Genomic DNA, 27,950 nt, shown 5'->3' with positions numbered 1-27,950 from the left:
AACCAATATATCGGCCAGTCGCCGACGATTTCCAAAGCTCGGCACTTCGGAGCTTTGTGGCAACGCAAAACCTGGCAGAGATCAACCATGGATCACCGGTCAAATCAGGAAATGATATTCAGGACCCATCAGGTACAATGTCAGGAACAGGCAGAGGATTGAAGTCTGAAGTTTAAGCTCGGCATTAACGGCGGCTAATCGGGTGATGTATCACGAATGGGTCTCTTGTTTCAAAGAATGGGGCTTGCTCCATTCTTTGCATACCAGGGATGTGACAGGGCCATCTGATCGATTCCAGAATGCCTGAGGGCATCTGCACCCCTGGTTCCTTGTTGCCTGCACACTTACGTGTTTCGCATCTCCCTTGGCTCCTGCATTAGTGGGGGTCTATGATTTGAAATTTTTCCGGCGTTATAAGAAGCAGGGAGATAGCCATTGCTCCTAACCTATCTCGTACTATCTCTCTGTATCCCAATTCGAAAAATGTCGCCCTCACCCCGGTCGCTTTTGGCCCCCTTGCTCCTGGCGACATGCGTGTCCGCACAGAGTACCGCTATCTCCCGAGCGGAAACCGCCCTTACCACGCTCCAGACATGGTATAACCCATCCACAGGCATGTGGAATACCTGCGGGTGGTGGAACGGTGCCAATTGCATGACAGTGTTGGCGGACCTGGCGCTTGTCGATGACTCTGAGTCGGTCAACAACACGGTGAAAGGAGTATTCGCAAACACCTTTAGTGTCGGGCCTGTGTCGAACCCGTATCCTGACCGGAACAATGATTCCTACTATTCAAGTGCCGTCCAGAGCAAACGGCGTTCGGTAGACGCCACGCAATGGATCGATGGGTCCTATGATGACGATGCATGGTGGGGGCTAGCGTGGATCGCCGCCTACGATGTGACAGGAATCGAAGATTACTTGAATTTGGCAGCCGGGATTTTTGATCATCTGGTAAGGATTCCCTCTTTTGATTTACTTGGTAAGCGTTGTTGCTAACAATGAGCCGTTCAGAGTCAAGCTTGGCCATCGAAGTGTGGTAATGGAGGAATCGACTCCGACTTTACACATGTTTACGTGAATGCCATTACGAATGAGCTTTTCTTCTCTCTTGCAGCACACCTGGCCAACCGTGCATCCGATCGCGACTATTATGTCGACTGGGCTCGCCGACAATGGACGTGGTTCAAGGACAGCGGGATGATTAACTCGAACAACACGATCAACGACGGATTATCAAGCGATTGTAAGAACAACGGTGGAGCGATGTAAGTCCGGACAATTCAATATTTCATGCCAAGATACTGGGACAAGGGGACTAATACTACCCGAACAGATGGTCTTACAATCAAGCGGTCGTTCTAGGAGGTCTCGCCGAACTAGACCGGGCAGTCTCCAACGAATCGTACGTGGATGCCGCAGCGAAGCTTGCTAAAGCCTCGATTGCATATCTGGCGGACGACAACGACGTCATCCATGAGTCGTGTGAACCGGACAGCTGTGACAGTAACGAAACCCAGTTCAAGGGTATCTTCATCCGAAACCTAAAGCTTCTGCACTCTGTCGCGCCAAACGACGCGTACGCGAAGGTAATCAACGCGTCGGCCAACAGTATCTGGCAGAACGATCGGAATGCGCAGAACCAGCTGGGTGTGGACTGGGCGGGCCCCGTCTCTCAGGTGGATGCTTCAACACATAGCTCGGCCATGGATGCGTTGGTTGCTGCGATTGGGATTTAATTTTGGAAAACTTTCAGCTTCATTGAGTCAAGGCGTTGAGGACATAGACAGTTAGATTTGCATATCTGCTCTGGAAAGCAGCATAAAAGATATTGACCTCTTTACATAGTTTTACATCATATTGCATAGCGCAAATACCAGAAGAATTTCCAAAAATTAAAATGGGAAACATGCGCATTCTTGTGGTTTGTTTGACTGGTTTGTCTGTAGCACATCATAGGATCCATCACACTAAACCTTTTCAGTTTTGAGCGGTAATGAGGGCGGTGGACGCTTTGTGTCGGCAGTATAGAGGAATCTGTACATTGTCATGACTCGTGACATATTTGGCGCGTCGGGATATGTTGTCATCAACCACTGGAACGCATTTAAACCCCGCCTTCAGTAAAGAACCTCTCGTGTCAAACTCTCCGAGAACATCCATAGTCCCACTTAGTTTAACATGCAATGGCACAGCCGCCCCGGGAATCCACCAATTCGACCCACTACGGAGATAGGATCAACGATCCGCAAGCGAGTACGCCCGTTGATTATCTGGAATCTCAATGCGCCAGAGTCTGACCCAATGACCAGTTTTCTCCTGTAAAATATGCGCCCAATCAACTATCGTCAGTAGCCCCTCGTGTCGCGGCATGTATACGATACGCTTGGCAATGCTCGGCCGCTCCCAAGCGATCTTCCCGACAGGATGATTAAACTGTACAGGCTCTAGTGGCAGAAGAACTGTTCGTAATTTGCGTAAGTGAGCCGACTGAGCACTGATGTCTACAGGGCCCAAACTCCAGGAGTTAATCCAATACCATGGTCTTGAAGAGGATGCTGTGGCAGTTTGCCAGCACTTGGATTATGAAGCCTTGGGACATAACCTCCCATGTTCGGAGGAGAATTTAATAACTGCAATAACATCTAATCCAACCGGGGCAGTGATCGTTTTGTGTACGCACCTCCGCGTTGATTAGGATGCGCTTGAGCGCAAGGTATCAACGTGGGAGCCCTCTCATGAAGAACACAAGCGAGTAAGTACAGCACCACGCTAGCAATAAACATGTTATCAGACGCCTTCGATGGGCTCCCTGACGTTCTCGACCGCCACGGAAGCCTATAACACCCATTGAAATGCTCACATGCTCTCCCTCGGAATCTCATCGTGCCGCAGATCTAGAACAGATGGACGTAGGAGACCAGCCCACGTCGGGTTGGGCAATGAATTCTCAAGAGGTACCACATGTTCTGGTTGACAACTTGTTAAAGCCCCTTAGATGGGAAAGATAAACGAGGAGAAGAGGCGCCATGTGAATCTACAGTAGTCTTTAGATTATATTAAGTGTTTATTTTGAAGCTATGAGGAGAACCACGGCTGCGTTTGCCCTTGAGCCAGGGAAACCCTAGATGTTCCACGTGGCGACCACCGAGATAGTCCAGATTGGCATTGGAGCTGAATATGTAGAACCTGATATAACCTATCCTTCAGACCCCTCCTGTGGAGCCCTTTATTATTTATTTATTTATTATTATTATTATTATTATTATTTTCAATCTCGGCACCCATACTGAGTTATAGTGGACTTAATTGGGTAGTACATGTTCTTGCTCCGAGTTAGGATCACCTGATGATGATCCATATCACAATTTCAGATACTGACGGAACGTATTCTACATATTAATCACGAAGGTTCATACTATTAATCTGCTATATTGTGGTGTTATCCGACCCTTGGCATGTTATATCTATAAACCTCCCCGTACGCTGATGGTAGACGCTGGCGCAGACATAGTGTGTACGGAGTACTCTGGAATCAAGGAGCACACACCCTCGCGTTCCCCTTATAAAGTTCTGACGAGTCGAATCAGATCCACAAACATGCCTTTGGCGAGGTTATTCTTGAAGAAAGATCGGTTCGTTAGCGCGATTGATTATGATGACGCCACGTAATTAGTGGGGACTTGGGTTCAAACGAACTAGAGAGAGAAGGGCATGAGATCATCCACCCATTCATAAGCGAGGTTCCTCTTCCGGAACACTTCCAGTCAGTCGAGAGGGGAGAGGATGAGTTGATTGTGTTCAGCCCTAGCTGCAGTCCAGCTCAACTTAGGTAAAGCTTAATATATGTGCTGTATTTTACCCCCTTGACCCCCGCGCAGGAATCATAACCTGGTCTGGAAATGCCAGAAGCTCCTCCACGACGCAGGAAACGCGGAAGGCGGTCTATGACGGGATGCCGGACCTGCCGGTAAGGAAAAATAAAAGATAAGATCGAACGCGTGGGTGAACCTCGGCTAATCTTTGGCACAGCGCTCGCCGCATCAAATGCGATGAGGCTCCCATTAAATGCAACAACTGTGCCTCTGCAGGACTGAAGTGTGAGGGATATGACTTGTGTCGGTTGCCAATTAAGAGGAAGAGCCCGCTGGGACGTATCCCAGAAGTGGAGCTGTGCTTGGGCTGGGTTCCGACCGCGGATGAGAGACGCTGCTTTTCCTATTTCCAATATCGTTCTATCCCGAGTCTAGCCGGATTCTTCGACTCCCAGTTATGGCAGCAACTGGCTTTGCAGATGAGTCGCGCCGACCAGGCCGTGTACCATGCCGCCAATGCGCTAAGTGCCCTTCATGAAGACTCGGAGACGACCAAGCTGTTGCTGGTAGGCGAAAACCTCCGCCGGCCCTTACATCGGTTCGCACTGGAACAGGCTAGCAGATCGTTTGCTCTTCTAAACCGACGATGTGCTTCGCAGGACCCCGAACGCCTTGAAATTGTACTGCTATGCTGTCTGCTCTTCGTTCTCGCCGAGTTGCTATTGGGACAGTATACCAGAGCTCTGCAGCACTTGCGAGGTGGTCTCCGAATCCTAAAAGAATCACCACACGCCCAGAAACAGCGGATCCCGTCTTGCGTTATCCAGGCATTCCGCCAGTTGGACGTTCAATCTGCGCATTTTGGTTCTGGCCCATTCTTATTTGCGAACGACGGGCTCAAGGAGCTGTCCGACGAGGATTTTATCCGCCCCCTGCACAGTCTAGAAGAGATACGGCACAATATGAACTCCCTGCTCCATGCTGGTGTCCATTTCCTCGCCAATCGTTGGTTGCTTTCCAGCACCGAGGTCCAGGCCAATTACAGCAAGTTGTGCCTCAGGCAGCAGCGGATCCTGTCTCTATATACGCGTTTCCGGCGCCAATTCGAAACATTTTACGATCAGTATTATCCTACCCTGAGCTATAGGGGGCAGCAAAGTGCAGATATTGTTCGACTACAATATCGTAGTCAGCTGGTCGCTGTTAAAACCTGTCTTATGAAGAAACCCGTACCTAATGATCTGATCCCCGAATACGAGGATCTACTGTTAGCCCATGAGACATACATGGCGAAGTTCACGGAACGTCCGACAATTACACTGGATTTGGGAATTATTCCAGGACTTCACACGGTTGCTGTGAACTGCCCGCGATATGCCCTCCGGCTGAGAGCAATCAGAGCTTTACTCTCATGGCCTCATTACGAGGGTATCATTAGCTCGACTTTCGCGGCTTCCATAGCCATCGTTTCTCTCAAGGCTGAACTAGAAGCCAAAGACCAGCAAGGTACATCCAATATTATCGGTGAAACTGAAGAGAGAATTGCTCGGTACCTGTTTGACACTGTGACATCTACGCAAAATATCCCTAATTGGACCACTGTGCGCGCCTCTCGATTTTTGGAGCATTATAAGGAAGCAAAACCCTCTCCTGTCCCTGAAAGTGACCAGAAATCAGAAGCACATCTGCAGAAGAGACTAGTATATCGGTAGTAATGGGACAAAGACCGACAGTGCATCTGCTGAAAATAACATGCGTTGGGAGGTCTGTCTATAGCTTCGCCGTAACGCCTTCCTTCAGCTCTTTCTGAGCCTGGTCACGGAGCATCTTGCGCAGAATCTTCCCCGACGGGTTCCTGGGTATGGTATCGATGAAAATTACCCCACCCGTGATCCGCTTGATCGGCGACACCTTCCCATCGATGAATTGCGTAATGTCCTTGGCCGAAGCAGCCTGCCCGGGCTTGAGCACAACGTAGGCCCGAGGCCGCTCGTCGTTGTCGCTACGTGGAAGTTAGCGTTCGCTGCAGTGGCGGGACAAGCCATGAAGAAACAAGAAGGTCTTACGTGGAAATTCCAATCACGGCGGTATCTACGACGGCTGGGTGTTCTAGTAGTAGGGCCTCGAGCTCAGCGGGGGCAACCTGATTGCCCTTGACCTTGATCAACTCCTGTGTCATATGTGTTAATTAATGTTCTATACCCGTCAAACCCAATGCTCACCTTCAGTCGGTCTACAATGTGGAACTTGCCATGGTCATCCACAAAAGCAACGTCGCCTGTCTTGAGCCACCCATCTCCCGTTTTGGTTGCTTTGGTCGCCTCCGGATTTTGCCAGTACCCCTTCATGACATTCTGTCCGCGTACCCACAACTCCCCGCGTTGCTTGCGCTCTAGAAGCTCAGTCAGGGCGTCTTCCGCCATGATCTTAGCTTCACAGTTGGGGTTCAGCTCCCCAACCGCAGCCGAAAACCCCTTCTCTCTGGGGTCCCAATTCATCACCGAACAGGTGGTTCTGTTACGGTCATTCATGAGCATCTGCGAGTGCATTGAAAATGGCGAAAGGAAACCTTACTCAGTCATCCCATAACCTTGCCTGATATTCACCTTTCCTGGAGGCCACAGCGCCTGCACCTGCTCACAAACGTCCCTGCTTAATGGCGCAGCGCCACACCCTATATCCTCCACGCTACTCAGATCATACTGCCTGACTGCCGGGTGTTTGGCCAAGGCAACCACAATAGGCGGGACGACAACATAGTCCGTAATGTGGTATTTCTGCGTGTATTCGAGCATCCGGATGAAGTCAAATTTCGGCATGATATACACGGGTGTGTTCAGGGCTAAAGTGGCCGCAATCATAATCATCTGCGCCATGGCATGGTACAACGGCAAGAAGCATAGACAGCGTTTGCGACCCCGCTTCGCCTCATAGTTCGGATGAAGACGCTCAATGTACGTGAACTGCAACATATTGGCGACGTAGTTCTTGTGGGTAATCTCGACGCCTTTGGGTCGGCCCGTGGTACCACTGGAGTAGTTGAGCGCGAGGGTACGATCAGCCAGCTCGGGTGTGGACAGATCGTCCCATGCAAACCCCTCGCCTTCTTCCGGGGATGCCACCAGCTCGCCCCAGTATCGACAGCCCTTTTCGCCGACACCCTGGCCATCGTATAGGGTGTTGTCGAAAACAAATACCTTGTCTCGGCTCAAGCCAACTAGCCTGGCTGCCTCGAGACCCGTGTCGAGGCTGGCACGCGCACAGATCAAATACGTGGCACCGCTATCCTTTAGCTGATAGGCCAGCTCACGCGGGACGTACATCGGGTTCGCGCCAGTGAAAATACCTCCCGCCATGATGATCCCCATGAACACCACCGGGAAGAACAAGTCATTTCCCGAGAACATGAGCACGCGGTCGCCCGGACGCAAACCCGACTTTTGTAGTCCGGCTGCGAACCGCTGACTCCAGAGCCGGAAGTCATGGGTCGTGAAATAATGCGTGTCTGGGTGTTCGGCGTCCAGAAAACATCTGTCGGTCTTGGATAGTGGTGCGGTGGGTGAGGTCAGTAGGATCGATGCGAGGTGGGTGTCGGGGACGTCGATCCGCCAGCGGGATTTGTACGGCATGGCTAATTTTATTCAGTATGGCGGACAGTGAATGGATGGAGAAAGGAGGTTACTTTGGGAGAAGGTAATGGTTTAAATACGTGTCCCCTATAGAGGTGTGTAATAGTTTCTTTGTCTTCCCTACAGGGGTGTGAGGTTTTTTTTTTTTTTTATGCCGATGGCTGTCTATATTATACCCTATTAAGTAATAACTGGTGATACATGCGTGGCCAAGACGTGAGAGCCACTATTTGTACCAAGAACCTTGGACTTTCGCAGTTCATAGTCAATTTAACTACTCTGCATCACAATGCTGAGTGATGGGGTGGAGATTCGAGGAAGCTGAATGTTGATCCCAACATGGTACAATTATAAGTCTCGCTAGGAGCTGGAAAAAAGAGCAGTGTGACAAGATAGACAGCCAAGACACCCAACCAATACTGCTCTCTTTGTTCTTTCGTGATTGGACTTAAGCTAGCACCATAGCCATAAGCACTAGTGACAGTTATGCGCGCTCTGCCGCATATCCCTGTCCATTTTAATTATCTTTTCCAACAAATATAACCATTGACTGGTTGCCCTGAGAACAAAGACAGACCAAAGCCATGCTTGAATAAAATACAGTCATCAGAGACTATAAGCATTACCAGAGTCCAGAATTGTATCCAACATATCAGCGTTATACCAACATACCGAAGGCGCGGTAGAAAAAGGCTGCCACATCTGATTGTCCCACGATGGATCCGCCGATCCTGAGAAGTGCTCTCCCTGCTGCTCGTGGGTATTTGGCATAAAATGATATGCCTCCATAGACTGTGTTTGTAGACTTTCCAGGCCATTTGTACGGTCGTCAGTCGAGGTATCCGTGATCGTCGACGTGCGAGAAGCCTCGCCTGCGAGTTTATCCTTATCCGATAACGTGTGACGATCTTGAGCCACTGAGTCCTGTTTGGAACTAGACGGCGTTGGGTATATATAATGCGTTCAACATTATTATGGCGACCGTGCTGTAAGATATATTCAGAGTGAGGGGCTCGAAGGTCAAGCGGAAATGAGGCATAGGACGGTCAATTCGACTTTGAGGGCTTGGATCAGGGCAGGTGCCTTCTCGTTATTGGTGAGGCTATTGGTCTATATATCACCAGCTGACCACCGCAACCACCTTTCTTGTAAGAAGCCATTATTCTGTAATAATCAAAGAGAAGTAGCATCTGAAAGTGTACCAGTACCAAAATTAACACCACGGCGACACTTCCCTGCCTGTAAAAGTGTAAAAAATAAGGTGTGAGCCGGATGATCTGTGACCCACTTATAGCTGGACAGCCAGTTGGGGAGCGATTCCTTGGTGGGTTGGGTGGGTGACTATGGATGACTAGTTGTTCTTACTGAAAAATGTGATGAATTATGGTTCATGAGCTGGAATATACGCAGTCTAGCCTCGTAGGCACGGACTGCCCACACAATCAGCAACGCTGTCTATTCTAAGCGGTTTCTCTTCCGTTACTTGGGCCCCCGATCTCGATTACGATCGTACCTAACGGCAGCAATCGTCGGCCACATTTGTAAGAGCACAGCGCCTATCATCAAACTGCCAGCAAACACTTGCGCCCGGATGAAGTTCTTATGTTCAAGGTCGACCAACGCTCCCGCAATGGGTGCCCCGGCCAACGCTCCGAAGGAACTAATGCCCCACATCATGCCCATCCGAGTGCCTAGGTAGTTCTTGTCCGGAGTGAAAACGGGGTGCGCGACGATGGAGGTCGGTGCGGTGACCAGAACCCCACTCAGGAAACCCCAGTAGCAGGCCCAGACAATGAATCCAGCCGTATTGCTTGTCGCAATCCAAGTGTACATGGCGACTGCCGATGCCGCGGTACACGAAATCAGGACAAAGATGGTGTTGATACGAGATCCGAGCAGGTAAGGGACCGTTCGTCCGAATGCCGACGCTCCATTGATGATGGAGACCAGGTAGAAAGAGAGGTTCGTTTCCGTGTTCAATCTGACCCGTGCGTAGGTGGCAACATAGAAAATCGGAACGTAGTAGGCGAGCATCACGCAGGTGAGCGATACCGAGAGGAGCATGAATGTTGGCTGTTTCAGAGCTTTCCATTCCACTAAACTACGGGCCTGTGTTTTCTTACCCGGATGGCGACAGAGGATCGAGCAACTTATGATGGCCATGAATAGATTGATGAACCCTATGCAGCGCACGGCCCATGGAAATCCGATCAGAGGTTGCAGGCGACGGAACATGATTGGGAAGATGACGCTCCCAACACTGGACCCGATTGATGCGCAGCCAACCGCCACTGCTCGCTTCGTCGTGAAGGAGGAGGATAGCACCACCATCGCCGGGATGTACGAGACTCCTCCGCCTAATCCCGTGCAGAAGGCTTGGGCTAGGAGTACCTAGGGGCTCAGATTAGACCCCATGCAATGAGTATGGGTATGGATCGAGACTTACTTGGTAGTACTCCGTCGCTAGACTTGTCATCATCATGCCAAATACGATGAGGAAACTACCACCGGAGATTAGTATGCGCAGATAGCCGGCGTCGACCAGTGGACCAGTGATCATTCCCACCATGGGGATCAGAGTGGCCTGAATGCTACCGATCCATGAGATGGCCGAGGAGGATTGGTCGCGTAGCAGTACCGTTCGATAATACTCTTGGAACGCACCGAATGTGGTGATTAATCCCCTTAGTGAGTTGGTCAGCGTGCCTGGACCATTGTGTGTGATATAGAAGTCCTTGACTGGAACATACCAGGTATTCACAAACACACAGAAGGCCGCCGCCACGTTGAGCCACGATTGCAAACCGCCATTGGGAGGGGGCTTTGCTTGTTGTGCATCGTCGCGGGTGGATGTATCTCCGACTCCCGGTTGATCGGGATATTGGGCATGATCATCGTTTCGGGAGGCTTGCCCGGGGAATTTCTCTTGCATTGCCATGTCTGTCATGCTTGAAAAATTTCCGATAAGAGCCCAAGAAAAAGCGTCGGACATTCATATTTATTTATTTCCGGGAATGGTTCCTTTCTCCCCGCAGCGGAGGTTCCCGACTGTCATTTTTACCCCGTGGGGTCTTGTCTGTCGTGTTTCTAGACTGCATTTACCGAATTCTCTCGCCGGCGCTCATCCTTCGGCACGCTTTATCCGAGAGCTCTCACGTGGGACCAGGTGACTAAACCTCTTTTCCGCCTGTTCATCCTGGAGCCAACTCGGACATAGTTCTATCATCCACCTCTGTAATGAGATGGAAACTTAATCAAAGCCTCAGAATCTCTTTCGCCTCGTGCAAAACACCTTGTAGGTTGTGTCCACCACCGAGCGACACATTCAACGACCAAATCGACAGCAATGGCGAGCTCTGATGTGACGAACCCCGCTCATGGCGCCATGCACGGACAGGAGACAGTTCCTTTCGATCGTCGTAGTGTGATTTCAAAATCATTGAAAATGGTGGTGATACATGCGGCACAAAGAGCATGTTCTTTCCGAGGGAAGTGAAGCGGTCTGGAGTTCGACTGAGATTGCGTCTTGGCATCGACTGGTTTGATGTGAAATGCTGGAGGCCATGGAACAGACTAGCAGACACGCTACCAGTTTGACTCTCTACCATGTGTTCGTGCAGAGGGCATCGACCATACTCGCTGGGCCAGTCGTCGTGCGTTTCGGGTCAACCCTGTGTAGCAACATAACGTGGACTATTGTCCCACTCGTCTTGTTTCACACCAGTGCCAATATCAATACTCAATCCGATCGCGATTTGATTCCCACGAGTGAGTACGCTGAAGATTAGGCAAAGTGTCGTCCCCAATCATGGCGCTGCATTTGGGGGTACTTTGATATGCTGAAGCTCGACCTTAACCTCTTCCAAAACTCGAATCTCTCGTGCCCTGCTAGAGCCATCGTCTCGCTCACCACCCGTGGTAACATCACTATGGTGATAATTCTCGGCGCCAGGCCGCACCCTCCACGGCCCATGAATCTCTTTGTATTGGGGTCCTCGAAGCCAACTTCTTTTACTTGAGCTCTGGCGTCTAGGCGTCAAACTCGAGAATCCCAGCGCTCGGGCGAAACTTCGACTGAAGATAATCTTTAAAATAACGCGCATCGTCGGGAGGCAGGTACAGACAATTGCGAGGGAAACTTCGATAATGGACCACATGAATCCGCGTGCATAGTCGAATGTCACATCCCAGTTCCCAAGGACGAGCATCGACGAAAGGAGTCGCACGAGAGCCGCGCCACAATCACTAAGGAACATAAGTGTCAGTCGTATTTGGTCCTCAAATAGCCACTTGTGGGGTTGAAAGATCCATACAGAAGGCCGAGGACAAAAATGAGTGTTAAGGCAACCTTCTGTGCGGTCGGAAGCTGTAGCTTCCACATGTTCGGGATCGGCATGAGCCACACTGCCAGGTCAGTGGTGATGTTCACGATGGCATATCCGACGGCGAACTGCTTGAAGGGGATGCATTTCCCCTGGCCGGTCCAGAACGCACTGATTGGTTTGCAGTTGAAGATGGCTAGGAAGGTCATGATAATCGCCCATACACTGATAATTGTGCCTATAGCGTACACAATGTTGAGGAACCGGGAGGATACGAAGATCCGACGATACAACAGCAAAAGCGACAGCTTCACGGTTGGCGGCGCGAGGATATAGAAGATCTGGAAGTAATAGAGAAGTTCAAGAAACACAGCGATATCGGCCTCTTGGACGACCTCTCGGTGCTTTCCTAGTCCATATCCTCTACCTGGATGATGCAAAGATTGTGAGTACAACCACCAATCCCTACGGCTGAGGAAGAATCCTTACAGGCAATAAACAGGCCATACAGAACCCAGTCAAGCAGCTAGCCAGCGTCAGTCAGTGTCTAAGCCAAACCGGGATCTGTGTTTACCAGTGCAACAAATATTGCCCAATCATCGGCGGCCAGGGCTAAGTTCTTCAGCTTTCTTGCCACGAATCTCGCGATGACGGCCAGAGTCGCCAGCCCGATGAATATACTGTTAACAACCCAAAGCGACGGGCCTCGGTCCTCATGGACTGAAGCGGTGCTAACCTGCATTTTAACGAAGAAACGACCGAAGATCCTCCTCTCGTCCGAGGGTTCAGCAGATCTTTTTGTTGTGTTCGAAAAGCCGTTAAAGAGCGAAGGATAACTTCTGCTTATGCCGAGAAAGCTGTGCGAGAAAACTGTGCCTGATCTTATCAAGAAGTTTCACCGTGCAAGACAATTTTTCTGCCAGTCCACAACAGCGTTGCACTCTGTGGCCGGGTGCCTAGACGATGTGATGCATTAGCATAATCCTGGCCGAAGTTCAATACCCACACCTATCACGTTGATTCGAGCAAAGGAGCACTACTATGAAACTATCCGGTGGACCCTGATCGTTCGGCCGCTTCACGTTCAGCTAAGCAGGGGGTCTGCATGAATTGGACAAGGATGCTGATCCTGTGCCAAGACTACCATCCTGCCTGGAGACTTTTGATGACAGTGAAGATCTTTGTGCGATTAGCCATCTCAAACAAATACCCACCGAGCACGTTTGGGACAAAATGGCCTAACGTGAATAATTAAGTAAAGCCGTCCCACCGCGGAATGGCGACGAGGGAGCGATGTAACATAGGTTATAAATACAGTACCTATAAATCCACGACACTGCGCTCGTGGGTTCGCTTTACTAGACCGGGGTTCCGATCCTACCTTGAACAGCGCTTTATGTGTAAGGCTTCTGCGCAGACGCCAATAGCTTAAGCAGCCACAAAAAAGCGATCAGCGCTAGGCTCCGTTGCGAAAATGGAAACCCCCAACGAGAGGCCTTCCTGGCAAGAAATTGCTCAGGGGGTGCAGGCGACTCGCGATGACTCCATTACACGTGTCGACCCCCCGATACCTTCGTTGCCTGCAACACTCCCCGACCGGGTGATCGATATTCCTCGACAGCTCCTCTCCCTTTCGGAGGTGTCCATCACAGAAACCCCTGCTGAGGATTTGGTAGCCTCTCTAGCCGCGGGGAAACTGACTGCGACAGCGGTCACAAAGGCTTTCCTGAGGCGTGCAGGAATTGCCCAAAAGCTGGTGAGCGGATTGTCAAGACTACTGTAAGACACCTTGGCAGTCATGACTAACGCCTTTTGCTGTGTATAGACCAACTGCATCTATGAACTCCTTCCCGAGCGCGCTCTTGCCTGGGCAGAGCAACTGGACAATTACTTGGTCGAACACGGAAAGCCAGTGGGGCCGTTGCACGGCTTACCGATCAGTGTCAAAGCACATGTAGGAATTGCCGGTCGAGACAATACAGCCGGCTTTGTCGGCTGGGTTGGCCGAAAGAATACGGAAGACGCGAAAATCGTGAAGATACTCGTCGACGCGGGTGCCGTGGTATATGCAAGAACGACTGAGCCACAGGGTTTGGTATGTGCTTTATGCCCAGGGAGCAAGAGAACCATGCCTTGGCTAACGGCCGAGAAACATAGATGGCACTCGAAACCTGCAGTAACATCACCGGCAATACAGTGAATCCACACAATACGGCTCTCTCTGCCGGCGGTTCATCTGGGGGTGAGTCGGCGTTGCAAGCGCTTTATGGCAGCCCCCTCGGAATTGGATCAGATATCGGTACGTCGCAAAGTGTTTTTCATGAACATCAATCTCAGATACCTGAAGCTAAGCTCTTGCGCAGGCGGCAGCATCCGATCTCCTGCTTCTAATTGCGGGCTCTATGGCCTCAAGCCAACCAATGGCCGCGTTCCATTGATCGGATGCGCTGCATATGTGATCGGCTGTGAAACAATTCTCGGCACCTTGGGGCCACTCTCACCAACCCTAGGAGGGATTAACCTTTTTATGAAAACTATACTGGCCGCCAAACCTTGGAATGGTGATCCGTCGTTGCACCAAATCCCATGGCGTGATAATGAATCCCACATCTACCGAGACGGAAAGAAAAGACTTACTGTGGGAGTTATATGGGATGATGGTGTCGTGAAGCCTGCACCACCGGTAGCAAGGGCCCTACAAGAAACAGTCGAACGGTTAAAAGCCTGTGCTTCCGATATCGAGGTCATCGAGTGGAAGCCTTATCAACAGAAAGAAGCATTAGAGATTCTTGTAAGTCTCCTCACGTAAACCCACAACTGTGGAGAATTCTTCAACGCAAACCAAGGACTGCTTAACTAACGTCGGAATGAAGACGAGACTATACGCTCCGGATGGCGGGAAGGCATTTGCGCAAAACCTTGCGCTCTCAGGAGAGCCTTATTTGCCACTTCTGGCATGGACGCTCCGCGATACTCCTGGCGTCGAAGAGCTCAATCTGCATGGAGTCTGGGAGTGGACCCTTAAGCGTGAAATGTTCCGCTACTCTTACTGTCAAGGTACGGCGAATTCTTTGGAGGATTGGCTGTAGACTACCCGTGCTAACTTTCTCAGAATGGAACTCGGTCGCTCCTGAAATGGACGTTATCCTCTGCCCGGCATATCCGACACCCGCGCCACTGCTTAACACCTCCCGTTATTGGGGATACACATCCATCTGGAATCTGTTGGACTACCCAGCAATTGTCTTCCCTGTCACCAAAGTTGATCCCGCAAAGGATGCGAAGGACAGGACGTACGCGCCCCGAAATGAATTCGATAGTTGGTGTCATGAGCATTACGATGCGCAGAAACAACAGGAAGCACCGGTCTGTTTGCAGCTGGTAGCGAAGAGATTTGAGGACGAGAAAGTCGTCCAGGCCCTGGAGCTCATTAAGGAGAAGATTAGATTACCTTTCGTTGATTGCTTCGCATAATTTGGGCTATGTGTTCCATCGATGCGATTAGCACCAGGTCGATCAAAGCATGCCACGCATGATTCAGTTGTGGAAGATCATCTGCGCTAGCTTTGCAAGTCACGTCATTGGAGATCCTCTCCACCAAGTTATTGAAGAATAAAACCTATTTCATGTCTCAGAAACCCGTACGCTCTTCCTAGAATGGGCATCCCTTTCGGATGTATCTGATCGGGAGCAAACTAGCACCCGTGCATGCAAGGTTCCTTGCCGATCTTCATATGGAACACGAACAGGCCTATATTATGTCTGACATGTCGCAAACTCTTTCCTCTTTGGGACACTCCACAATATGGGGATTACAAAATGTTACAACACAATAAAAGCATAAAAATCCTTGAATTAAATATCATTGCCTGTTCTTCCTGCAAACACTTCTCGTCTCAACCGTCCCGTCGTCCTCGTCTCGGCACCCGTACTGAATACTTCAAACATGAATCTCCCTCCAACGGTGCCATTTGCGCTTCTAGGCACCACATTCGCCTTCGCGGTCGTCGAACTAGGTCTCACCGGTTACATAGTCTCATTGTTCACCCAGGGCTACACGGGATATCTCTATGACCCCTGGACGAACGGATACACATCCCAGACAGTGAGAATAGTGGTTTCACCAATCCTCGCGTTCATTCTATTCAACTCAATATGGACAATGTTAGTTTCGGTTGCGACCGCGGTCATACCATGGGTCTTCCGGAGTAAAGCAACTGTGGGCACTGGTCTCAACAAATTGATCACCATCGGATTGCTCGGACTTTACTTCGTGACCATGGTCTTCTGGTTAGCTTCTTTTGCTACTGTGGCCGCGCGGTTATCGTATGGGGCTGGCGAGTCGGATTACGTGAATGTGATCATCGCTTTTGCCGTTTTGATCTGGTTTGTTCTACCTTTTCCGGTTTAGCAGATGATATGAAGATATACTGACACAAGAGACGGTTTAATCAGGCTTCTCTTCTGCACCTTGACCATCGTTGTCGTTCTCGGCATCTGCGGAGTCTTCCAATGCGATCTTCCGGGCTATAGGCCTCTTGGAAAGCAGGACTCCCCTGCACCGGCACCGCAGAACACTCAAATGGATGAAGTGGCTACTTAGATCAGCCCGGAGCTGTGCCGAGCGTGACTGGACCAGTCGATACCCTTGTTTTGTTTTCCCAGTCACTGCGGCGCCAGGTCTTGTATTATTTTGGGCCGTCCAGATGCCGGCGATGATGGGAATATTTATTGGTAATTTTGTTTTGACTTCGCCTCCTCAAACTTTTATTACTCTTCTTGTCTGTACTGTGTTCCATTCAGCTACCATGGTCAATATGTATTTCTATCGAGTCCGAATATTGGATACTATCAAGGATCACCTCATACAGAGAAGCTTTGGGTGTATTGAATTGGATAATGCTGCGGTCGACTTGGAGTGACCCCAACCAATATCGCTCGACTTGGAATTAGGCTAAGACGACTATCCTACGGCTGCATATATCAATGGATGCCCTTAAATATGTGCAAACCCATGTCAAGCACTTCATTGGCCATCTAAAGGCTGTAGCGGGACTTCAGATGGCGCCACCAGTCCCTGGCCATCCAAGCGTCAAACTCAGTGATCTTCATCGCGCTACCAGCCAACATGATGAAGCTCGTCTGACCAGTCGGGGTCCAGTCATAGAAATCTAGAAATATTAGCGTCCATGTCTCCTAGAGCGAACGGAGAATACCATACCGTCCAGAGCAAAAGTGTGACCCATCTCATGCAGCAGAATATGGATATCCTCAAGTTCGAGGTTCTGCATGAAATACTCCTGACCGATACGCTGGCCCCAGTCACCACCGGCGCCGCCTTCGAAACCATCAGTGAGCCACAGGCTTTGGTCTATGTCGTCGTCAGTATTTGTCTTCAATGCCATCAGGTACAAGGAATGAGATTGCATACCATAGTGACGATCAGCCCCAGCAGCACAGGCACTGTAGTCGTTATCCTGGTGGAAGAAACGTCCACAGCCCGGATCACACTGCGGAATACCCTCTTCATCGGTGGTAGTATACACCTCAACACCCGAGGTATCGCCCTGCAGCAGGGACTTGTCCTTGACAGCCCATCCGACAACATTGACATCCACCGTGTCGTAGGGGAACCCATCGAAACCGGCGAGTTCGCCTATCCACTTGTTGAACGACCGCCGGACGGCAGTCTCGACCTGTTCACGCTGTGCCTGGGTCACCGACTGGGTGGAGTCCCAGCGCACGCAGTAGTTGATTTTACCCTTGCCGTCGATTACTTGGTCGAATCCGTAGTTGCGGAATCCGAGAGGGTCGCTGTAGGTGGACATCTCGTGTTCCCATACCTATGTATCCAGCCTGTGGGTTAGTGCGTTTCCGATCTTGGAAGAGCGTTAAGAGAAAGTCTTACCTCATTAAGAGGAGTCACAAGTTCCGATGGGGGGTTCCATGAGCTGGTGTTTTGGCGCTTGACATTCTTGGTCAAGGAGCTGTCCTGCAGCGGGAGCGCCGTCACGTAGCTGGCCAGCAGCTGGAGGGCTGTGAGTGAAAGAACGGCTTTCATTTTGCCTTGAAAATTAACAGAAGGAAATTACAAACAGAGAGTGGATTAGAATGCAGAAACTCAACAAAGACGAAGGAGAGAAATTCAAGCCCACACAGATTGAGACGACGAACAATGCAAAATTATATATTACTGACTTGCTCCGAGACTACCTCCTAATCAACATACCCATAATCTGTCCGATACAACGGTTTCTAGGCAAAGCAGCGCAGTGTCAGAGAGTCGGCTCTAGAGCCCTATTCTCCATCAATCAAGCTCGTGGATAGGGCCATGCCTGCAGAACGTTGAGCCCAGAGATGGGGGGTCGCCAAGCCATGTCAGGTTTCTCCGGACTCACTTTCAGACAGGAGTCAGTATGCCAAGAGTCCCTCGGCATATTAGACCCAGGCTCCACCAATAACATGGCAATTGTGTTGCTTAACATAGTTGGCGAACGGACGGATTCTCCACTAAGGCGCCAATTGGGAATATTCTAGGGCATAGGGTCTCGTGCATGTACCGATGTTGCATTTTGCACACCCTTTCTTGGGTCAGCCTGTATATGCCATCGTTGAGATGTTATCTCGTATGGTTTATGGGGCGTAAATTTGGTTGGAGCTTTCGTTTTAATCCCAATTAAATCATGTTTGGATTCTTGCCGTGCGAATTCCTGTTGGTTCAGTAAGATAAGGAATCATGCTGAAAGAAGAGTATCGAAATCGAAAGGTGAATGAACAACAACATTGAGCTTGAGCTCTGCAACAGGGCTTGTGTTGTGATGAAACATTAGCGGTCGAGCTACCTTCGCCAGTGGATAAATGAGCCGGTTCGGAACCCTAGATAGGCAGTGGAAAGGCTTGGCATCGCCTAGACTATGTCTTGCTATATAGACGTTGCCTACACTGGGAGTGTTATGATATGCCACCAAGGGACTGTCCGTTGATTTCTCCATGGTTGAACCGGCAACAGAGACATTGCATGACACGCGCCCTACCTAGATCATAAAAGTTGATACGTTCACATCGAGGCCCCTTGCTAATCGTTCCTCCAATGACCCCTACATCAAGTTTCCCCTTGGTGTAACTGAGATCCTTCGAAATTATTTTCAATCTTACATGATCCTCAGTACTTAGTACATCTAGGAAAGGGTCAGCTAGGGTAGGGCGCGCTGGCATTGGTTCATTGCATGCTGGAGATAGGATCCTGCAGATATTGATGTAACGGGTTTTCCGGGCAGTGGCTGCGGAGAAACAGCTTTATGTCAAATAGCATCTTCGGCAGTGAGCTTGTTGTATCAAAACTGCAATGTGTAACGCCCCAATTGTCAGGCTTCGTCTTTAAAGGTATCGCCCTGGGCTTCCCTAGTGGGGAAGGATAACGCTGAAAAGCCGTTTTGCAAGAGGAGCCTGGCCAGTCGCAAATTTTACTATTTTGAGAACTCTCTCGGGCAAATATTTCATGGCCTAGAAATTTGTGTAGTGTCAATAAAAGGGCGTGTCCAGTCACCGGAAGGGTCTAATAGAATATTTGCAAACAGGTCCTGGTCAGAGTTTAGGTAGGAGGGTAGAGTTGGAATTGCCGCGGGAGGCTCTTGTCCACTTTCTACCAACAAGGGTGTACTTATGTCGCGCACTCCCTGAGAGGCTTCTACGTTGCTCTCGAACACCTTGGTTCTCTCTCCCGTGTTCGCCTCGCTGCTGCTCTCTGTTTCCCTTTGTTGTCTCTGCAGTAATAAAAGTATGTTCGCGGTCGGTATATCGGCTAGATCCAAGGTCTCCGAACCTGCTAGTCGCTGGATATTCTCCTCCAGGACCGTGAATACATCTCGTCGCACATCTAGGAGCTGAGTGGGATCCATCTTAATCTGTGTATAAAGCTGGCATAAAGTGAGATTTGTCCTGTACCATCCATTTGCGACTTTCCAGAACTTGCATGCTTGGCTTAGCCATGCAGATGCCCATGAGAACATCGTTGATGAAGTTTGAGGGTCGAGTCCGGGTGCCATGTAAGGCCATGTATTCGCATAACAGAGAGTGGACGCAGCACTGAAGACGCAAAAGCATGTAAATGGTGTCTGAAATTGGGTGCCACCCTTATTAAGCTCCTGCATAATTTGGATGATATTTGACGCAGCTGCAAACAGTTCTTGCGCACTCTGATCCCACCATCCAAGAGGAGCCTCTTCTATCAACAAGGGAGGCTGTATTGGACCTTGTGGCCGGTTGATCAGCTGAGGCACGAAAGGGATATATTCCCGGTGAAGCAGAATTAGATTCAAGTAATAGAGAAGGTTCGTGATAACGAAACGTTCCCCTTCGCTGCGTGAAATGTAGACTTGAAGGTTTATATTCGACGCAGAATAGATTAACTGTGGAGATTGTGATGCACGCCAATCTTTTAGGGCGGCCATACTGCGAGACCAGAATGAGCAGCTTCGCCAAGGAGGCTCTCTTGATGACGGCGACTCACGTTTTCTCCCCCCGGTCGAAACCCAAGATGAAATAGTTTGCCAGATGTGGAAGCCTTGGACTATCAAAGCGAATGTTTGGTCATATCCCATTTTCTCTGGCGATGATGAACCTTGTGGGTGGTAATCATTGGTTTCAAAATCCCACGCTTGCATGAATGTGGTGGGTCTACGAGGCTGACTATTTCCAAAGGCGAAGTCATCCTCGCCCGAGGGAAGAGGGATATTACTTATACTCATGGAGAAATTGGCAGCCTGACATTTTCCACACCCAATCATGGCGTCAAGTAGAAAGCAAGCCCAGACAGTCCTACATGCCTCTTCCAGTTGAGAGTTTTTGAAAGTGGACATGTCCGTCTTAGCAGATTCCTTGACCTGTGCGTAAACCCCATGAATGATACGGGTAGCCATACCGTTATACACCCAAGCACGGGAGCCATCGCCATTTCCCCAGTCATACAAACTTAACATGAGTAGCGTCTGGACTGTGTGGATATCCATGGCGGTCATGGCATGACTCATGATATTCTGACGAACATAATTCGCAAAATATTCGGAAGCCTTTCCAGGACTGCCATGAAGACTGGCCAGCTCCGGCATAAATCGGGAACTTAAGGCCAAGATGCCACAAAGCAGTAATGTTGGAATGCCTCCTTTCTCGAGAAGTATGCAAAACGTTGGCTGATGGAAAAACCCGAACTCGGGGAAATGACGGACAAAGACATAAAATGCATCTTTCAGGAGTTTGTCATCCAACCCCATCAAAGGATCCCTAGGCCCGAGTACCTGTGCTGGCTGTGTCCAGTTTTCACTTTGCCTTTCTATATCACCGTTGAATGACCATTGCGTGCTGATTCTGGTAGGTTGGTCCCTTGCTGACTCGGTGTGAGAAAGGGAACGACCCGCTGCTGTTCCTGGTTCCTCTGGATCTTTGGTAGCCCCTGAAACTCGTCTTAGGGGATGCCTTTTGGGTCTAGAAGAGCTTTGATGTCGTTTCGATTTATGTTTCGGGGTGCTCAAGATACATTGCCTTCCGGGGTTCACCGAGCAGGACCGACAGGGCGGGGACCCATCGTGATGGCATTTTATTTTCGCACTTCTATGTATTGACTTTCTTAGCTATTGATTACATCTCGCAAAGGAGATAATGAGTTCCTCCAGTTTTTCCTGTCATCTAGACGGAGCTACCGGAACCAGTGGGAAGATCTCCGAAAGGAATCAGAACCGGGAAGCTCACCGACACCATTGACAAGCGACTGTGGTCCTCATGTTTAAGGTGACTGTGACTCTATCAAACGAGATGAAGTTGAAGGGACCGAGGACAAGGAGGGAAGACGGAGCTTCATGAAATGACAGCTCTCTGGTGTCACGTGTAGGATTTATACTATTCGCCACAGCACCAGGACCATAAATAGATCAATGTCCACGATACAGGAGCCACACGCAATGGTTCATCTAGGTTGACAGATCCTTGGGAGCTTGGAAATACTTTTCTCGCAATACGTTGTGATATGGATACTGTTTTATCTACCGTACATTCAGTGAGTAATCAAACGCGAGATGCGAGAGCCGAAATCCTAGTGTGCCCCACACCGAGCAATCCGATTGGCGGCTCTGGCATCAAAGGGCAAGTTGTCCCTCTAGAATTCAATCCAATATTGCATCACCGACACAATGCGGCATGCCGCACTCTAGCATTATTCAGATATCAAAGTCGACAGCGTCATGTGGGGGCAACAGTGTAGTCCCCATGCCAGTAGTCTTCGCCTTTCGGCTTTGGACCTGGATGTACTCTGCTGACACTATCTTTCGATCCCCCAAAGCCTAGAATCCTATCACCTTGGAACAACCTTGTCCCCTTGCGTATCTATTCCTCCTCATTATAAATACCCTGGAACTCTCTCGTTTCCCTCCCATTATTGCCGGCAATCTATCTTCTATCGCTTTGAAACAGTACTATCATAAACACAATGGCCACGCCATACAAGATTTGGTTGACTCCAGACAATCATGGCGTGTTTTCCACCGCCGGGTTGAGCCAAGCATCTGCTCGGAAAGTCAGTGAAGTTCTTCAGCATGATATGGAGAATCATCATGTCTATCTCAATGATCGCGGATTTCATAGTAGGCCCAGAATACCTACCCCTCCGACGGAGAAAGAGCAGCAGAGCATTGCTAAGAATCTTTAGATCACGTCGTGCATTTCATGCTCACTATCTGGGCCCTGGGTGCCTCTCCCGAAACCATTCAACGTCAGTATGAGAGGGAACACCATCGTCAACGACCTTGCATACCTAGGGATGAGGGTGTTATCTCATCTCTCAGCAACAAAGAGTCCTTCATGAGCCTCATGCACAAAGAAGAACAGTATCCAAACTTCTTAGCCTTCTTCCAGCATGAATTGGCTACCAAAGGCACCCCGGACGTTCTCAATGAGTATCTCTTCCGTGGCGATAAGCTAGCAGAGACTATGCTGTCGGACATGTTCAGTGGCCTTCTCCATCCTATCATCCATCTAGGGTTCGCGATTGAATTCGAGCAGCCCGCCATCATCGCTCAGGCTCTGGCTCAGGCCGCTGTTCATGACGACTACCTGGGCCACCCGTTTCTCTTCCCTGCTGAAAAGGCTGCTGGGGGAATTGGACAGCATGATACACATAAGACTTTGGTCCAACTCATGGACGAAATGCAAGCAGACGAAACGTTGCGTGCTGCTGCACACCGCGGTGACGATGAAGTTTTCAGCAATGGGATTTTGAAACGAGCCTCAGAGGTGCTCGTGAAGTATTCCAGCCAGTGGACAGTCCCCGAGGATAAGATAAATGAGAAGCTTGCCGAAATGACCAATGCTGCTGGTAAGTTGATCATAGTGAGAGAACATCAATCCATGAGAGCTAACGGCATCAAACTGCAATAGTTTATCTGACTGCTACCGCGCAACGTCCTGAGAAGGAGATCAAATTCGACTTTTATTTTATTCATATAACCAACCTTTCAATCCTCATCAAACCGATCATAGATCTGCCCTACCTCAGCACTCGCAGCAAGGCGCGCCTTCTCGAGATGAAAGCGCGGATGGACCTTTTGATCTGGGCGTCACGCAAGATGCCTGAACCCCGAATCAGCGATGTCCATAGCTGTCCGATTCACATGGGGTGGCCAGAAATTATTGCTAGGAGTTATATACATCCAAGTGATGACGGACATCTGGCGAAATTTGTCCGTACCGTTGCGCACGCACAGGAGCTTTGCCGTGTGTATGAGGCTGAATCGGAGAAGAGAGGTCTAAGAATTACCGGCGATATGTGGCTGAGAATTGGCAATATGGGTAAGACACCTTCTATGTCGTGAAGTAAGGGTTTCAAGCTGACTCTGGTTTCGTTAGTTGTTGGCTCTGTCGGAGAAGTGCCCAGCGACATGTGGGTGCGTGGATCTGGGTTCTCTGAGTCCTGGGACAAGTTTGGCCCTCGGAAGCAGGTGTATAGTTAATATAGGGAAGAACTTAGCTTATTGGCTCTGCTCATTTGTATTTACAGTATGACATCTTTAAACAATCGTACCTCACTCTAAACTGATTCTGAATCACCTATTACAAGGTGTAGTGCAGAGTGTAGACTAGAATTGATAACTGATTTATGTTTTACGACTCCACCATGAATATGCTGGTCACCCGCTAATGGACACAGTTGGAATGATTTCACGCCATTAACATTTCATTCTGCACTCAATTCATCGGTTGGATTATCTCCGCAGTCGGAACTTGATCTTTGTTAGGGCTATGCATGAGATATTAGGATCGTCCTTTATGACTGAAGGTTGGAGCTCCGTGGAGAATCTTGGCGTGTTGCGTCCATGATAAACCTATCATATTCCAGCTAGCAGAAGCCAAGAATACAAAGCCCTCCACATATCCTCGCTACACTGTACAAAGGATAGCATTTCTACCGCATCCATGATACTAGGTGGGGCTGGAGTAGACGATTATGGTGTTTATCCAATGGCTCGCCAGTCCGATGACCCCCTTTCTCTATGAGAAGCTTTCCGTATATCTAAGAAAATGGATTGGGACGTTGATCACCACGGGAAATGAAAGTACCGTGATTGACTTGCTATCCTCGGCATTTCAACAAGAATAACAATTGCCTTATCGGGAGACTACTGCTGAAGTACCTGATCAGCATTCGACTGTACCCTCAGATCGACAGCGCAGTAGTTTCGATCTTCAGATGAAACTTTAGGACGACGGGAGATCTTGATTCTATCTTGAAAGGGAGAGATATTTGATCTGCCTCATGTTAAATTATTGTATAGATCGAGATACCTACTCCATAGAGGTATGATTGTGCCCAGAAAAAGAGTAAAAAAGGGGCAAAAACAGACTGCACAGGAAAGTGGAGTTTCACTTAGATGTACCTCGGAGAGTAGCGGGATTGATGATTTTCGAAGCACAGATTGATAAAGGCTATGATATCATACCGGAATACTCTCGGTCCATGTCTGATTAGCGAGATCCCGAGACTTTCCCGGCAGCTAGACCTACAAAATGATTAATGAACTCCAGCTCTACCGAGAATCCGACGTATGTTTGCGCAATATGGGGTACGTTTCATATGTTCCGATATAGAATAAACTCCGGTCGATGGAAGATCCATAGCAGATCCAGACTGTGTGCGAGCAGAGTCTAATAAAAGAGGCGTCTTTAAGCCAAGGTGTGCCCCGGGAGTACACTTCTATTCCGACTTCCCCTGACCTGGGGGTAAGCCACTGACTTAAAGGGGGAAATGGTCCGGTGGTACCTGCAACGCTAGAAGGGTGACCTCGTGATAGTAGGCAACTGAAGTCCGCCAGGTACAGGTGTTTATGACTCGACGATGTGATCCTTATTAATTAGTATCCGTTCTTGACGCGGACTATCCGCGTCACTCGATGGGGTGAGGGAACCTGAGCGAGCGAAGGAAAGGGGCAAAAACATACAAGAAAAAAAAAAAAAAAAAAAAAAAAAAAAAAAAAAAAAAAAAAAAAAAAAAAAAAAAAAAAAAAAAAAAAAAAAAAAAGAGCAAAGGGAACATACAGAAGGGGGCAAGTGGGAGGGCGATATGTAGAAAAATTGGTTTGTTCACAGAATCTGGTAAAACCATGGGACCGATCAAGAGGATTCCAACCACGTGTGTGTACCGGACGGCAAGTGGAAGCCGTGACCAACAAATTGAGATTCAAGGAACGAGCCAGGAAAATTAGACCGAGGATCAAGTTCAAGGGACCGGGCTCATCCCATTGGAGTAAGATCCATCAATCTGCAACCGAGATCTTGTCCCAAGTGGAGACCCGTGGACCAGAAAAAGTTTTCTTCAGGTCGCCTCACCGCATGCCAAGACTAGGGCTCAATATCCTCATTGACTGGGTTTCACTGGGCCCGATTTTTTATTTGGAGAATCGATCGATCAGGAACTATCGTGAAGACTGCCTGATCACTTACAGCGCTAAGACTCTAAGAGAAGAGCCAAAAGGTTCTGCACTGCTAGCGATCAAACCCTGAGTACCGAAAATTGGCAACCCAAATATTGAGCCGCCGGTAGTATACATGCCACGAGGAAACCAAATGGCGACAAATAAGCTTAACCTGTCTAGTGTAGTCTGGAACTTCTTCTTCGGCGTCACTTTCCCTAGTGGAGATGCCTAGCCCGGTTTTCCAAACTTCGCGAGAAAAAAAAATGTATATTTATCAGCGGACAGCGGGCACAATTAATATCGAAGCGAGGCTGGCTGGCCCGTTGCCAATTTATTTTGTAATATCTACTCCATCTCCTTAATATGCTCTGCTAGGTCACTCGATTGAAGTGCCTCCATTATCAAAATGAAGGTCTACCAGATATTGCTCTCTCTATTGGTCTTGGGAGTTGGTTTGCATGCTGCAGACCCCAACCCGAATGAGTTTCCATTGTCTGCCGTAAGTTCTCCGCCAGATCTGGACCATGTCTGGGCCTTGACACTGGTCGCTGACTGTGTCTTTTTATTTGCACCAGATCTCGTGCATGCAGCAGTTGTTTCCCAGCTCGGAGTGGAATTCGACGGCATACCTCTGCGCTGATGGCTCGCGGCAGACTGCCCTAGTAGACTGCGTAACCAGCAACGGTACAACGAAGGAGGAATTCAGTAAGTCCCCAGAAGACCCAGTAGGCCCTTTCGAGAGTTTAACCATAGACAGTCACGCAACGATTGACCGAAGAATCATGCAACATCAAACCCCGCCCAGGGCCGCCGCTGATTGAGGGGTCGACTTTGGCTCCCCTCATTCTCGCTACGTTTTTCTTCACCATTCGAATCTCCGCCAAAAGCTTCAACCTTGGTGGTGGCTGGGGGTGGGATGACCTGACCATTATCATCTCATACGTACGACATCATTCTTATGCACTGAGCGGCAACTGTACTAAACTCCTATAGGTCATGGGTGTGGCCATGTTCGTGCTGAACGTCTATAGTAAGCTCGGTCCTCAAAGTATGATCATTGCGAAAGCTAACGGTCTAGTGATCAAATATGGCTTCGGCAAGAATATCTGGGATATCCCCTTCGATGACATTACTCAATTCTACAAGGTTAGCCATCGCGACCATTCGACTGCCTTGGTTGAACCATCTCGATATTGACTTCCCTGTAGTACTTCCAAGGTCTCGCCGTGATGTACAAGATACAAATCTCCCTCGCAAAGATATCCGTCTGTCTGTTCCTGCTCCGGATCTTCCAGTCCCGCATATTCCGCACGCTCGCATATACGCTCATCGGCATCAACGCATCGATCGGGATCACATGGGCCCTTGTGGATGGACTGCGATGCAGCCCGGTCCATTTAGCTTGGGATGGTTGGAAGAACGAGGATCCCGGGACATGCATTAATTTTATTGATGCTATCTTGGGCAACTGCTTGGTGAATATCATTGTCGACGCCATCATGGTCCTGATGCCGGTCTATGAAGTGAGCAAACTGCAGCTGCCATTATACAAGAAGCTCACCGTCGGTCTGATGTTCGTGATGGGATCGGTGTATGGAACGCCCTGTCTGTCTCCGTTGTCTGCAGTTGTCGCTAATAGTGTCTGTCATAGCTTGACGATCATCGGCATTATCCGAGTGGTTGTGTTCTGGAATAATCGCTGGGGCCAGAATCAGACTGGTACGTGGTTCTTGGATCCTTCTGTGTTTTTATTAATGGCTATCGCTAATCGACTCAGCTGGCATCTATCCCCTGATTCACTGGTCCGTCATCGAATCGCAAGTTGCCATCATCTGCGCCTGTCTTCCGTCGTCCCGAGCTCTGCTCAACCACTTCTTTCCCGGCATTTTTAGCGGATCCACCAAACGATATGCCACCGGACCGAGCAACTGGTACGCCAGGGGCCAATCAAATGGGCAGAGCAAGATCAACAAATCCGTCAGCTACACGGTTCAGTACTCGTCATCGTCCCAGAGAGAGGATTCGAATGATTCGAATAGTGTGGTACAACTGGTCGATCTTGATCAGAAGCCACATTATTAGCGAGGGACGAATGTGTTATAGAAGTCTTATAATGAAATTTTGTTTAGGTTGCGCCATGAATGTCGTTTTCCCCACTTACTATCATGACTGTGTAGTCTGTATAACGGAGTGACAGTCCTTCAGGCATTCTATATGATACAGGAAAAC

The 27,950-nt window shown here is 49.3% G+C and overlaps 12 protein-coding genes across 12 annotated transcripts; 7 read left to right on the top strand and 5 right to left on the bottom strand.

Annotated features, from left to right (window-relative positions):
• Nucleotides 1-483: 483 nt before the first annotated feature.
• On the top strand, nucleotides 484-1,739 carry BDV38DRAFT_291731 (putative glycosyl hydrolase; the record flags this gene model as incomplete). The annotated part of the gene is made up of 3 exons (XM_032061812.1): nucleotides 484-954; nucleotides 1,015-1,268; nucleotides 1,337-1,739. The coding sequence occupies 3 exons, from the start codon at nucleotides 484-486 to the stop codon at nucleotides 1,737-1,739; spliced, it is 1,128 nt and encodes a 375-aa protein (XP_031915075.1).
• Nucleotides 1,740-3,330: 1,591 nt separating this feature from the next.
• On the top strand, nucleotides 3,331-5,527 carry BDV38DRAFT_291729 (Zn(II)2Cys6 transcription factor domain-containing protein; the record flags this gene model as incomplete). The annotated part of the gene is made up of 2 exons (XM_032061811.1): nucleotides 3,331-3,970; nucleotides 4,033-5,527. Exons 1-2 carry the CDS (start codon nucleotides 3,903-3,905, stop codon nucleotides 5,525-5,527), a joined length of 1,563 nt encoding a protein of 520 aa, XP_031915074.1. The 5' UTR covers nucleotides 3,331-3,902.
• Nucleotides 5,528-5,556: 29 nt separating this feature from the next.
• BDV38DRAFT_57970 (acyl--CoA ligase) lies at nucleotides 5,557-7,519 on the bottom strand. The gene is made up of 4 exons (XM_032063577.1): nucleotides 6,390-7,519; nucleotides 6,038-6,329; nucleotides 5,882-5,985; nucleotides 5,557-5,817 (listed from the first exon to the last, which is right to left on the bottom strand). Exons 1-4 carry the CDS (start codon nucleotides 7,442-7,444, stop codon nucleotides 5,586-5,588), a joined length of 1,683 nt encoding a protein of 560 aa, XP_031915073.1. The 5' UTR covers nucleotides 7,445-7,519; the 3' UTR covers nucleotides 5,557-5,585.
• An 849-nt stretch (nucleotides 7,520-8,368) lies between these two features.
• On the top strand, nucleotides 8,369-8,817 carry BDV38DRAFT_57825 (uncharacterized protein). Its single transcript, XM_032063575.1, has one exon. The coding sequence runs from the start codon at nucleotides 8,475-8,477 to the stop codon at nucleotides 8,709-8,711; it is 237 nt and encodes a 78-aa protein (XP_031915072.1). The 5' UTR covers nucleotides 8,369-8,474; the 3' UTR covers nucleotides 8,712-8,817.
• A 106-nt stretch (nucleotides 8,818-8,923) lies between these two features.
• On the bottom strand, nucleotides 8,924-10,382 carry BDV38DRAFT_270204 (putative MFS monocarboxylate transporter; the record flags this gene model as incomplete). The annotated part of the gene is made up of 3 exons (XM_032057111.1): nucleotides 8,924-9,835; nucleotides 9,891-10,128; nucleotides 10,195-10,382. 3 exons carry the CDS (start codon nucleotides 10,380-10,382, stop codon nucleotides 8,924-8,926), a joined length of 1,338 nt encoding a protein of 445 aa, XP_031915071.1.
• An 868-nt stretch (nucleotides 10,383-11,250) lies between these two features.
• BDV38DRAFT_270203 (uncharacterized protein) lies at nucleotides 11,251-12,508 on the bottom strand (the record flags this gene model as incomplete). Its single annotated transcript, XM_032057110.1, has 3 exons — nucleotides 11,251-11,689; nucleotides 11,758-12,107; nucleotides 12,341-12,508. 3 exons carry the CDS (start codon nucleotides 12,506-12,508, stop codon nucleotides 11,251-11,253), a joined length of 957 nt encoding a protein of 318 aa, XP_031915070.1.
• Nucleotides 12,509-13,240: 732 nt separating this feature from the next.
• BDV38DRAFT_291726 (amidase signature domain-containing protein) lies at nucleotides 13,241-15,476 on the top strand (the record flags this gene model as incomplete). Its single annotated transcript, XM_032061810.1, has 6 exons — nucleotides 13,241-13,522; nucleotides 13,592-13,861; nucleotides 13,924-14,065; nucleotides 14,130-14,557; nucleotides 14,640-14,823; nucleotides 14,879-15,476. 6 exons carry the CDS (start codon nucleotides 13,241-13,243, stop codon nucleotides 15,238-15,240), a joined length of 1,668 nt encoding a protein of 555 aa, XP_031915069.1. The 3' UTR covers nucleotides 15,241-15,476.
• Nucleotides 15,477-16,662, top strand: BDV38DRAFT_57775 (uncharacterized protein). Its single transcript, XM_032063574.1, has 2 exons — nucleotides 15,477-16,152; nucleotides 16,222-16,662. Exons 1-2 carry the CDS (start codon nucleotides 15,713-15,715, stop codon nucleotides 16,367-16,369), a joined length of 588 nt encoding a protein of 195 aa, XP_031915068.1. The 5' UTR covers nucleotides 15,477-15,712; the 3' UTR covers nucleotides 16,370-16,662.
• An 83-nt stretch (nucleotides 16,663-16,745) lies between these two features.
• BDV38DRAFT_57903 (uncharacterized protein) lies at nucleotides 16,746-17,975 on the bottom strand. Its single transcript, XM_032063576.1, has 4 exons — nucleotides 17,675-17,975; nucleotides 17,198-17,609; nucleotides 16,988-17,137; nucleotides 16,746-16,937 (listed from the first exon to the last, which is right to left on the bottom strand). The coding sequence occupies exons 1-4, from the start codon at nucleotides 17,825-17,827 to the stop codon at nucleotides 16,804-16,806; spliced, it is 849 nt and encodes a 282-aa protein (XP_031915067.1). The 5' UTR covers nucleotides 17,828-17,975; the 3' UTR covers nucleotides 16,746-16,803.
• Nucleotides 17,976-19,262: 1,287 nt separating this feature from the next.
• BDV38DRAFT_270201 (Zn(II)2Cys6 transcription factor) lies at nucleotides 19,263-21,542 on the bottom strand (the record flags this gene model as incomplete). The annotated part of the gene is made up of 4 exons (XM_032057109.1): nucleotides 19,263-19,425; nucleotides 19,471-21,045; nucleotides 21,115-21,372; nucleotides 21,511-21,542. 4 exons carry the CDS (start codon nucleotides 21,540-21,542, stop codon nucleotides 19,263-19,265), a joined length of 2,028 nt encoding a protein of 675 aa, XP_031915066.1.
• A 701-nt stretch (nucleotides 21,543-22,243) lies between these two features.
• BDV38DRAFT_281564 (questin oxidase family protein) lies at nucleotides 22,244-23,762 on the top strand (the record flags this gene model as incomplete). Its single annotated transcript, XM_032059586.1, has 4 exons — nucleotides 22,244-22,397; nucleotides 22,463-23,128; nucleotides 23,191-23,601; nucleotides 23,659-23,762. The coding sequence occupies 4 exons, from the start codon at nucleotides 22,244-22,246 to the stop codon at nucleotides 23,760-23,762; spliced, it is 1,335 nt and encodes a 444-aa protein (XP_031915065.1).
• A 2,365-nt stretch (nucleotides 23,763-26,127) lies between these two features.
• BDV38DRAFT_291717 (uncharacterized protein) lies at nucleotides 26,128-27,803 on the top strand (the record flags this gene model as incomplete). The annotated part of the gene is made up of 8 exons (XM_032061809.1): nucleotides 26,128-26,220; nucleotides 26,297-26,426; nucleotides 26,479-26,663; nucleotides 26,715-26,751; nucleotides 26,800-26,867; nucleotides 26,930-27,312; nucleotides 27,373-27,440; nucleotides 27,499-27,803. The coding sequence occupies 8 exons, from the start codon at nucleotides 26,128-26,130 to the stop codon at nucleotides 27,801-27,803; spliced, it is 1,269 nt and encodes a 422-aa protein (XP_031915064.1).
• Nucleotides 27,804-27,950: the final 147 nt, after the last annotated feature.

The sequence above is a fragment of the Aspergillus pseudotamarii genome (genome assembly GCF_009193445.1).
Source record: "Aspergillus pseudotamarii strain CBS 117625 unplaced genomic scaffold BDV38scaffold_18, whole genome shotgun sequence".
In the NCBI taxonomy this organism is placed as follows: Eukaryota; Fungi; Ascomycota; class Eurotiomycetes; order Eurotiales; family Aspergillaceae; genus Aspergillus; species Aspergillus pseudotamarii.
The sequence above is the reverse complement of the archived record's forward strand: the minus strand, read 5'-3'. Positions and strand labels throughout refer to the sequence as shown.